The sequence below is a fragment of the Strongylocentrotus purpuratus genome, unplaced genomic scaffold (assembly GCF_000002235.5).
Source record: "Strongylocentrotus purpuratus isolate Spur 01 unplaced genomic scaffold, Spur_5.0 spur5_scaffold_14, whole genome shotgun sequence".
Taxonomy (NCBI): domain Eukaryota; kingdom Metazoa; phylum Echinodermata; class Echinoidea; order Camarodonta; family Strongylocentrotidae; genus Strongylocentrotus; species Strongylocentrotus purpuratus.
The window spans coordinates 36213393-36225720 of record NW_022145599.1 but is presented as its reverse complement, the minus strand read 5'-3'; the positions used below and the strand labels follow the sequence as shown (position 1 = coordinate 36225720).

Genomic DNA, 12328 nt, shown 5'->3' with positions numbered 1-12328 from the left:
ATGCATGCATGGTGTCCATCTTCCTTCCTACAGTGAAAATTATCACAGGTTGATTTTTTTTTTTTTTTTGCTACAAATTTCCTTGTTATTGAGATATATATGGAACCCTTAATTTTGATGGTGGTCTTTTTGTTTCCAGTCTCCTCTAAATTTTGTAAATTATGAAATATTTTCCCAAGCAACTGATAAACAGAGCAGTCTCAAGAATCAAACATAGGAAAAAAATACAAGACAATTGAACACCACGTCAATGTCACATTTTATGCTTAAGTCGAAACACTACCGCTGACAATTAACAGCGAAGCCTGATCTGGGACAAAGCTGAATGGCGTCTAACTAAAGCAACAACAATAACAACGGATTGCATATTGGAGCTAGCTAGGTGGATGCTTTTGGCCTCGTAATAACCCCCATCGGGCTGGAGCGAGCATATGCACGCCTTCGATATGTTGGTCGCGTAGCGTAATTACGTAAGCCTTTCTTGTGCACACTTTTGCACTTTCTCTCAATCTGCTATCCACCTTTCGCCTTCTTGAGAGCTGACTGAGCTGCGTGATCCTGAATTAGCCTCTCAAAAAGAGAAATTCTTGTCCCTTTTGCCTGGATCAGGACCGCTCATCAGAAGGTTACGTTTTGGTCAACATTTTGTCGGCACAGAGTAAGTTTAAATGGAATGATCTTGACCATGTTTTAAGACTATAATTAGCTGACATGTCTGACGGGTGACGGAATGTAAAGTCTCACTGTCACAATCTCATAGCATTAGGCTACAATTATGTAGACAGAAATAACTGTCTGACATGGGTCATTTCTTTAACTCTTTGTTTGCTTTGTTCGCCGATTTGCACGGACGTAGGCGTGCCAACTTCGCATTTTTGCACAGATGTATACGAGTCAATTAGACATTCATAATACCGCTCGCAGTGTGTAGCCACGCGTTGCGTTTACTATTGTTTACATTGTATACATCGCACACTTTCCGGTAAACTGTTTTTCTTCATAGTGTTACATTCGAAATTACCGTGTATTTAGCGGTTTTCTTTGGATTTTTTTTACTGATGTTACGATGGCACCTGCTGGAAAACGTCAACGTGTGTTTAGTGTAGAGGAGGCTCGAGATCTTGTTACTATGGAAGCATGGAGCATGGACTCTGATTCCGACGAATCGAGCAGTGACGAAGACTCTAGTGATAAAAGTGTTCCCTGAGAGTAGACTGATAGAATAAGAATGAATAAAAATTAATGAAAGAGCTAGAGATGACAGCAAGAAAGAGAGTAGACTGATAGAATAAGAATGAATAAAAAAAATGAAAGAAGGAGATAGAGATGACAGCAAGAAAGAGAGTAGACAGTGATAGAATAAGAATGAATAAAAATAATGAAAGAAAGAGATAGAGATGACAGCAAGAAAGAGAGTAGACTGATAGAATAAGAATGAATAAAAATTAATGAAAGAGCTAGAGATGACAGCAAGAAAGAGAGTAGACAGTGATAGAATAAGAATGAATAAAACTAATGAAAGAAAGATGTATCCTGTCTTGCCGTCATCTTTATATCTTTCTTTTATTATCTTTATTCATTCTTATGCTATCAGTGTTTACTCTCTTTCTTTCCGTCATCTCTATCTTATTATTATTATCATTTTCCTATCTATATGTACCCTATGTCTTGCCGTCATCTGTATATCTTTTTCTTATTATCTTTATTCATTATTATGCTATGAGTGTAATACTCTCTTTCTTGCCGTCATCTCTATCTCATTATTATTATCATTTTCCTATCTATATGTACCCTATGTCTTGCCGTCATCTCTATATCTTTCTCTTATTATCTTTATTCATTCTTATGCTATCAGTGTTTACTCTCTTTCTTTCCGTCATCTCTATCTTATTATTATTATCATTTTCCTATCTATAATTATGTACCCTATGTCTTGCCGTCATCTCTATATCTTTCTCTTATTATCTTTATTCATTCTTATGCTATCAGTGTTTACTCTCTTTCTTGCCGTCATCTCTATCTTATTATTATTATCATTTTCCTATCTATATGTACCCTATGTCTTGCCGTCATCTGTATATCTTTCTCTTATTATCTTTATTCATTCTTGTGCTATCAGTGTTTACTCTCTTTCTTTCCGTCATCTCTATCTTTTTATTATTATCATTTTCCTATCTATATGTACCCTATGTCTTGCCGTCATCTCTATATCTTTCTCTTATTATCTTTATTCATTCTTATGCTATCAGTGTTTACTCTCTTTCTTTCCGTCATCTCTATCTTATTATTATTATCATTTTCCTATCTATATGTACCCTATGTCTTGCCGTCATCTCTATATCTTTCTCTTATTATCTTTATTCATTCTTATGCTATCAGTGTTTACTCTCTTTCTTTCCGTCATCTCTATCTCATTATTATTGTTATTTTCGTATCAATATGTATCCTGTCTTGCCGTCATCTTTATCTCTTTCTCTTATAATCTTTATTCACAGTAAAGTCCTTTCATTTCATATCACTATTTCTCTCTCATAATGTCTCTCACGTCCGTTCTCCATATTTTATTCATTGCATACTCCACTCGTCAATCATTTCTGATAATAAGCTCTCTCACAATAAAGTAAATGGAAAACAATGCAATATAGTTTATATTTTAAGATTGATTCATTCTTTCTTTGTATATCTATGGCTGTGATAAATGTACTTGAAATCAATTTTATTGAGGGGTAAAGAAGGTGAGAAAACAGATGCGGTGAACATTCATAATGAGACATTTCAATAAGATGCTGATTATGTCATGTATATCACATATAATATATTATGCCTATACCATTTTTACATGCTCATACCAGTGGGCAAAATCAATAACATTCTCTTATTTCTTATTGACTTATCATGGCACAACAAAGAAAAACATCCCCACGACGTCCCTTTTCATGCCCCGCTAAACCGGACATTGACAATAACCTGGGGTAATAGGGATTTCAATGGGCAGATTAGCCCATTGTCAAGGGTGGCTGAGCGGGGTACTTTCAAGTCTCTCCCTATTGAACTTCTTTTCTTCAACAACCTAAATACTAACCTTCTGAATTGTTAGAATACTTGAGCAAGGTATGTAAAGAAAGGTAAGAAGTCCACCTTTCTAATAGATTCGATTTGAAGATGTCTTATCATTGCTAAATAAGAAATTCTAGAGGGATAAAAAACTGCCGTAAATAAGAAAAATTAAACATTATATAATTATGATTATTATAAAAATGATAATTCAAAATATAACAAATGACGGTTCATCGAAAAGCACGTTTTCCGGTCTACAACTTTGCTGCACAATATTTTTCATCATGATCATCCAGTGAAGAGTTATAGCCTCTTGATTCAGCAGAGTCAATAAAGATTCCCTCGAAATGTGTGACCCTAAAAGAATGTGGCACAGGGGGGGGTTTTAAGTGGCGCATAAAGAGTTAAAGGTATAAAGACCAGTATTGGAAATGCCCCAATTTCAAAATATGAAATGGAATCTGTTATTACCAATCATGTGAAAGAATATGTTTTGACTAATACATGATGATAACATTAACAGTTTTGCCAGGAAACCACTAGATCTAATTGATATAGTCTAGGCCTAGACTCTAGTCTATTTGGTAAATTAGTTTATCTATTGGTATGTGAGAGATAAACGCACGTGTTGCGTTTAGCTGTATGATAGCTGCCATCGGGATTATCTCTACAAGTAACAAGTAACAAGTAACAAGTTGCGCACTTGTGCGTAGTCCCATATACACCTTTCTGTGTACAGTGCTTGTAACTTTACCAAGACTGGGCCAAATTTCTTATCATTTTGATGATTCTAGAACCTTGCAGTCCCGGTGGGGTCACTAAATGTTATCTCTGAAACATGAGTATACAAAAATATGAGAATACTTAGTTTCTTTCATAATCCATTAATTTATTACTGATCATTCAACTGATGTATTAAAATATTAAAATATTTTGTTGTTATTACAGACTTTGGTTCTTCTGCTGTTTGATTCCTCTGTGTATTGATGCCTACAATTAGGATGCCGTTCATTAATATTAAGACTATAATTATCTGACATGTCTGACGAGTGACGGAATGTAAAGTCTCACTGTCACAATCTCATAGCATTAGGCTACAATTATGTAGACAGAAATAACTGTCTGACATGACATGGGTCATTTCTTTAAAGGTATAAAGACCAGTATTGGAAATGCCCCAATTTCAAAAAATGAAATGGAATCTGTTATTACCAATCATGTGAAAGAATATGTTTTGACTAATACATGATGATAACAGTCTTGCCAGGAAACCACCTACTAATTGATATAGTCTATTTGGTAAATTAGTTTATCTATTGGTATGTGAGAGATAAACGCACGTGTTGCGCACGTGTGCGTAGTCCCATACATCTTTCTGTGTACAGTGCTTGTAACTTTACCAAGACTGGGCCAAATGTCTTATCATTTTGATGATTCTAGAACCTTGCAGTCCCGGTGGGGTCACTAAAAGTGACTTGGGGACAGCATGACCATTACCAAAATCGCGGGAAAAGGGGTCAATTTCAAGCAATGTCCGCGGACAAAATATTCCTCGAAATATAGAAAATAGGGGTGCACAGGTGTCCTCAAAATTGATTAATAGGGGTCAGGAAAAGGGAAAAGAGAAAACTGGGAAGAAAAATTCTCTGAGCCGAGTCGAGTCAAAAAATAATAAATGTCTTGTCCTTGAAATATGGTAAAATAGGGGTAAATTTGCGAAAGTGTCTTTACAATCTTATAAATAAGGGTATTCCAAAGTACAATTTTGTCCTTGTTTTGACGTTAAAAAGGGGGTTAAATTTCACAAAATGTCCTTGAAATTGACCGCAAAAGCGGTCATACGTGTCACCCTCTGAGGGGGAGGGACCCCACCGGGCTTGCAGTACACACGTAACACACCAGTACTTATATGCTAGATGATCAACCTTTTCTGATCGATTCCACAACATTTCTTTCACAATGCAATCGCATGACCAGAACTGGTTTTTATCTTTAATAAAACTGACATTTGTTGACATTCCCCATAGAGCCTAGCCAGATGGAATCTCAGCGGAACAACCGTCGATATCAGAGACTGAAGCTTTCGATCTAACAATTATGGCACATATTTTGTATAATAAGCTACTAATATAATCTAACTGAGCTGAGCTGTGAGAACTTGTTTGCAAGAGACCTGCATATATATGGGCCGAGGCCCATATGTGTTTTAATTATATGCACGCTTCTTGAACAAAATTTTCACTTGACCACTCCAAAAATGCACATAGTAGGCCTATTGCCAGACATAGCAACAACAAATATATGCAAAGTGGATTCTATCTCTAAAAATATGCATATCATTAGTATGCTGATTAGATATAGTATAACCTGTCTAACCATTTCTTTGACTTGTCTTTTCAGTGCTTTTTCTGGGCTGATATCTTTTTACTTAAAGGTACATGTAGGCTATAATATAAAAAGTTTTGGGAAATTTTGAAAATTGGGACAATGATTCTTTACAATTTTTATATATTTGAATGCCCCTGTGGATGTATTATTATGATGTGAAAAACACATCATTGATTTGGAACACGTGATAAGCGTACTTAAGAAGATCCATACAAGGTACACAGTGTATATATCCCTCACTCGTTAACATGGTCATGTAAATTGTTGAAAAAGAGAACTGTCGACTTTCATGTAAATGAATTCTGTAAAATATAGTACCGATAATATCATTTTCCTGATTTATTCTGATGGAATATTATAGAAATTATTTTCATGACAATGTACTATAGTTCGAGGTCTATAGGTCTACTCTCCTGTGAAAATAAATAAATATATACTGGGTAGCAGAAAAGTATGAATAAAAATGAGAATGGGATGTATCAAGTCATTTTGTGGAAGTTCTCCGTGTTCAGTGTGACATCACATAAACTGCCAGTGGGAGATATCCCGTTACTGATCAGTACTGATTACTGAAGTTTTATTTTAATTTTTTTTTCCTGCTGATTTTAAAGGCCAGTTATGGTCATGCGATTGTATTGTGAAAGAAATGTTGTCGAATGAATCAGAAAAGGTTGATCATCTATAAGCATTGGTGTGTACTGCAAGGTTCTGGAATCATCAAAATGATAAGAAATTTGGCCCAGTCTTGGTAAAGTTACAAGCACTGTACACAGAAAGATGTACATGTATATGGGTCTACGCGACACGTGCGCACACATGCGCGATATCTATCAGGTCCAAATAGATATGATAATTTACCAAATAAATCAATTAGTAGGCGGTTTCTCTGCAAAATTTGTATCACGCATTAGTCAAAACACATTCTTTCACATGATTGGAAATAAGAGCTTCCATTTAATTTTTTGAAAGGGGGGGCGTTTCCAAAACTTGTCTTTATCTTTGAAATAGACCGATTTGTTTCTGTGATTATTCTATCTCCATTTAGGCCAATCTAATAAATGGATTTGGTATTCACTTAAAATTATTCAAGTGAGTTTCATGGAAATTCATTTATAATATATATTTTTTTCCTCATCTGCAGATCATGTCTGACTACCAAGGAGCTCCCCCACAATACCAAGGTATGGTAAAGAGTCTTTTTGTACGGGTATATTGAGGACCTGTCAGTGTCACTAGCTGATGACAGAATGGAATTTTGTTACAAACTGCCTACCGGTATAAGCTATTCTTTCATGTTGAGAAGTAACTAAAGGTCAGGGCGCGACAAACCCGCTTGCCCGACGTCCCGGGGCAACCAAATTGAGCCGTCGGGCAAGTAAATCAAATTATCACTTGCCCGATTCGGGCAAGTGATACTTTTACAGTAATTTCCTAGTGTCCAAGAACTCTACCATTCACCCGTCAACTTCTTACCCGTCGTCAAAATCCAGAAGCAAAAAAGCGATCGTTCCGATTTCGAAAAAACTTTACAGACAGCTAGCCAGCTCAGCTAGCTCAGCGCGCATGCAACAGTGACACTTCAAGCCATGAATGCCGCTCCGCCTCCACGCACGGCCGGCCGTGAGCTAGCTAGAGACAGCTAGCGCGATCGTACCAGCTGCGAGCTTATTCGCGCTCTCTCTCTCTAGCTCTGCAGGCTGCACCGACAGGCCTTTGCTATTCTCTGATTGCCGATTGGTTGAATCACGCCAAATATGACGTCATTATTCTAGGGAAATGAACACGTGCGAATCGGAATGGAATAAACAACAGGGATTTTCTAGTAAGTACAAAAAGTCAAATGTTTGATATTTATTCATAATGACTGTTAATGATTGTGAACATATTATTTAAAACTCGCTGCTCATATAAATCAGATGAATGTTTTTGTCTCGTTTTCAATTTATTACTGCGGTCTCAAGATCCGACCGAGCGAGTCATTTTGATAATAGTATCGAGACCCCCAGAATATAAGCCGTTGTTGTTTTGTTTTCATGGTTTTAGCGACGTTGTTTAGTCTAGTTTTCGCATACTTATCCGAGATTTATCGTAAAATATCTTCAATATTATTATTTAGTAAGAATTTACAAATTTTGGCATGATATTTATAGCAGTGAATGATGAAATAAAAATGTCCGTACTTTATTTAAAATAGTTGATTACCCATTATTTACATGACGTTTCTTGATGGAAGAGTTGACCCAAATTATTAACAGCTGAAAATTAGCCTACAATTCCAAATGACAGCGGCTTGCACAGACACACACGTGCGTTGATCAGCTGTTTTTTCTCGATTGTGCTAGTAAACATGGAGGCACCGCCAGCCAAGAAAGCGAACTACTTTTTCGCTTTAAAGTTTGGGCAAGTGGAAATATTGTTTGGGCAAGTAAATTGAAAACCCACTTGCCCGACAGGGCAAGTGGTGAAAAAAATTCTTGTAGCACCCTGAAGGTATCATGTCATTTAATAGTAAGAATATGTGTGTAATAGCAAATTCTAAGCAAAACACTATAGGCTGGAGGGGGGGGGGGGGGGGGTACGAGAGACGTATGCCAATCTGGATTGACACAAGTGAAGTTGATGTTTTGAAGGTTTGTTGGATCTATATGTATATATAGATGCCTTACTGACGAAAGAAGGATTAATAGCTAATCAATTTAAACTTGGGCTACATTTTCATCATTAATTCTGTCATTCATTGTCCTCAATTGACAAGGTTTTCATTTGATGTATTGCACAGAGAAGAGCCAAGGATCTGCAGGAGGAATGGAAGATACCCCTCCCCCTCCTTATGCACAAGGACCAGACCAGCCCAGCTACCCTGCAACCAATCCTGGCTATCCAATGCAGCCCCCTCCTGCATCAGGGTACACTGTCCAGCCCCCACCCACGGCCGGCTACCCAGTCCAACCCCCACCCGCTGCCGGCTACCCAATGCAACCTCCACCCGGTGCCGGCTATCCAATGCAACCCCCACCCGCTGCCGGCTACCCAGTGCAACCCCCACCCCCTGCCGGCTACACAGTGCAACCCCCACCAATGAACACAGCCTACACTTCTCAACCACAGGCAGTAGACCCCAACAATGTTGTGATTGTTAGTCAGGTCTGTAATGCAAAATAGTTCATTCTTGATGACATTTGTCCGATTAGGGAAGTTGATTAGAAGATGTTTTCTGTTTACAGAATCAAAGTTATTTTCCTTGTCAGATTTTTTCCTAAAAAGGATGGTAATGGTGTCTTAATTGAATGCTGCTTCATGGAATGATTAGCGGTGTCATGAGCCTTAGTTAGGTGAACGGAAGGGTTAATTGTGTCATGATTTGTTGTTCTAGGACTCTTGGTTTATTATGTTCAGGCATTTTTATCAATGAAGTGAACAATATAAATCATTGTTTGGAACAGCTTTCTACCTAATGGAGGGGGTCTCATTTTTAGTGCATTTTTAAAGTATGATTATTCCACAAGAGATATCTAGCTCATGCCTGGTATTTTGTACCTGTATGCTCTACCTTACTTAGGAAATCAAGAAAGAAAAATGAATGAAAAGTAGAGAGGGGGGAGGGGGGGGGGGGGGGGGGGGCTTATGTATGCGCATGTTGTCCCATTTTTTTTTTATAGATTTCTCATAAATGATGACCAGTTGATTAAATATTGGTCTTCGGCCTGAGGGTGGTTTACTAAAAAACCATGTAAGAAAAATTATTTAATAAGTCCTAATTAAACTTCTTTTTTCAATAATTTGTCCTATAAGTAAGAATGCAATATCAGTTTGTGTGGGTTACTTTGAATCAGTGTGCCATCGTGTTTGGTCAGGTGGTCGTGTACCAACCTTTTATGAAAACATGCCCTTTATTCATGAAATGTTGGGATAATGCGTGAGAAATTAACTCATCTTATCTACAAATGGTCTGGTCCAATTTATCCCACACTTTGTGAAAACCCTCCAGCAAATTTATGCAAAAGGAGGCGTCATCTTCCGCTTTTGTTTCACGGTCGTGCAGCAATAGTGCGACAACCCAACTGGATGCGATGGCCTGATGATTCTAAGTTAGCCGATCAGTTTGACTTTTAGTTGATACATAATTTCATTGTGACGCGTAAGTGACATTTTCTTCTCCTCTCTGCTGTATGCTAACCAGCCTGGTCTTGTGGTCCATCATAACCTGACCTTCCGGGATGCCCCTGTTGTTTGTGCCTGTCCTAACTGCCACAATCAGGTCACGTCTAACGTCCGGCGGGAGATAGGAGGACTCACTCTCCTCATCATGGGAGCTCTATGCATCTTTGGGTAAGTCTACATCTACTTTTAAAGCCCCACTGTACTACTTGTAGCTACTTGCTCCCTCTATATAGAAAACAATGCCTAATCAGTAACCATTGGTCCCCCATGATCCTCTTTTTCTTATGTTAATTGAGAGCTGATTTGATGAGATAGCCACCTGTCAATCCCTCACAGTCAAACTAGTACTGATGGCCTTTAAGTCAACTAGCTTTATGGTCTTGACATAGTCAGTGACCCGATTGCACAGTTGCTACTAGATAAATTGCTGTGTTTGGCAGCAAATATTTAAGAAGTAAGAGAAATGGTTGCCCATGTATGGGGACCTATAGACTTGCTCAGTAAATGTGATAAAATGTGATGCATTTAGGTGATAGTTTTTTTTTCCTTTTCAAAAGATTTGTTAGAGAAATGCATGAAAAACAAAATAGGAAAATAAAAGATCCTAATTGTACAAAATCAATATCAGTCAAAAATGGGTGCATGCTCAGCAAACACAAAGTTTCAGTTTGTGTCTGCCTTTTTTCGTTTTCTTTTGGAATTGTTATTTTATTAGATCCATGCCCCAAGCCCCGAACCAATACTGCTGGTTACCTTTTTGATTTAATTGTCTCAGAATAGTTCATTTTAATAAGTCGAGGTTATATGGTGCTGTGGCTATGTTATCTCTGAAACATGAGTATACAAAAATATGAGAATACTTAGTTTCTTTCATAATCCATTCATTTATTACTGATCATTCAGCTGATGTATTAACACACAGTATAATATTTTGTTGTTATTACAGACTTTGGTTCTTCTGCTGTTTGATTCCTCTGTGCATTGATGCCTGCAAGGATGCCGTCCATACCTGTCCTGTGTGTAAACATCAATTAGGCCGCTGGAGTCAGCTTTAGGTCCAGGACCAAAAACCAGTCCCAATAATAAGACCTGTGTGTAAACATCAGTTAGACCACTGGAGTCAGCTTTAGGTCCAGGACCAAAAACCAGTCCCAATAATAAGACCTGTGTGTAAACATCAGTTAGACCACTGGAGTCAGCTTTAGGTCCAGGACCAAAAACCAGTCCCAATAATAAGACCTGTGTGTAAACATCAGTTAGGCTGCTGGAGTCAGCTTTAGCTCCAGGACCAAAAACCAGTCCCAATAATAAGACCTGTGTGTAAACATCAGTTAGGCCGCTGGAGTCAGCTTTAGCTCCAGGACCAAGAACCAGTCCTGATAATAAGCCCTGCGTGTAACCATCAGTTAGGCCGCTGGAGTCTGCTTTAGGTTCAGGACCAAGAACCAATCCAGCATTGAGCCTTGCATGTGTGTAACCATCAGTTAGACTGCTGGAGTCAGCTTTAGGTCCCGGACCAAGAACCAGTCCAGCATTAGGCCATCAGTTAGGCTGCCTGACTCAGTTTTAGATCCAGGACCAAGAACCAGTCCCAACAATAAGCCCTGCGCGTAACCATCAGTTCTGTGGCTGAAAATGCAGCTCCACTGCCCATGTCCCTAAACAAATCATTTTTACACTTTGTACATATATATTATCTACTACTACTAAAGAGGAGCTTCATATCTGTTTTTAGGATAAGAAGTTGATCTATGAAACCGTATTTATCACAATTATTATCACAATATAGTATTACACCAAATAGCATTATATCTAGAATGGTTTTATTTGTATTTTTCTCTGTTTTATTATGTCTGTTTTTATATTTTTTAGATTGTGTATTGTGTATATATCGTTCTTTATTTGCTTTGTGAAAGGTCTTTCAATATAATTATTTAGCTGATGTATAATCTTCTTTAAGGCAATGTAGCAAATCCTGTGGCACATTAATACTGAAGGACTGTATCCTGCCCATCTACAGTCGTGTAGATCCAGGATCTATCTAGCTAGACATGATAGACATGTAACATAGCATAGGTAGCAGTTTGGATTTGGGTATAGTACTAGCTTCAGTCTGAAGAAGTACATATAAGACACAAAGCTCATTCCATCTAGATATTGTTATAATCTTCACGCAATATTCTTGCATTTATGTAATTCAAAAAAACTTTGTTTATGTTTTTTTCACTGCTAGTACTACTCTGTGTGCACTCTGCGTTGGATATCTTTGTAGGTTTTATTGAAATAGAAGAGATCAACGTAATAGGACCAAATACAAATGATATATTCAAGGTTAGAAAAAGGACCATATTAAGGTTCAAAGTATGTAAATTAATGTACAATATCATGTATTTAATACCCTTTCATATTATTATTACTCAGAGGTTATTATAATCATACAGCAAATATGAACAAATATGCAATATTTACATCTGCCCTTTGGAGAGGCTTACACAGCTGCATGTGTTTTATCACTGGTTACAGGGAGTGATAGGGTTAACCTTTCAATGTAGTTTTAATTGTTATTTTAGATTTATACATATCCTTGTATTTTGTATGATTAATATATAATTTAAATAATATTTATAAATAAAATAAATTTAAATAATAATGTGTGCATGTTAAAGGTAATGCAAAGTTTTGGGAAATTTTGAAAATTGGGTGGATAGTGATTCTTTACAAT

General features: G+C 37.3%; 1 protein-coding gene across 3 annotated transcripts; it reads left to right on the top strand.

Moving 5' to 3' along the window:
• The first annotated feature begins 403 nt into the window (after positions 1-403).
• Positions 404-11941, top strand: LOC755737 (cell death-inducing p53-target protein 1 homolog). Of its 3 annotated transcripts, none has more exons than XM_030984854.1 (6): positions 404-658; positions 5458-5491; positions 6587-6626; positions 8225-8589; positions 9626-9774; positions 10553-11941. In XM_030984854.1, exons 3-6 carry the CDS (start codon positions 6590-6592, stop codon positions 10659-10661), a joined length of 660 nt encoding a protein of 219 aa, XP_030840714.1. In that variant the 5' UTR covers positions 404-658; positions 5458-5491; positions 6587-6589; the 3' UTR covers positions 10662-11941. The 3 variants fall into 3 exon arrangements, with proteins under 3 accessions (XP_030840714.1, XP_030840715.1, XP_030840713.1); XM_030984855.1 differs by lacking the exon at positions 5458-5491 and adding an exon at positions 1273-1275; XM_030984853.1 differs by lacking the exon at positions 5458-5491 and having other exon boundaries at positions 405-658.
• The last annotated feature ends 387 nt before the right edge of the window (positions 11942-12328 follow it).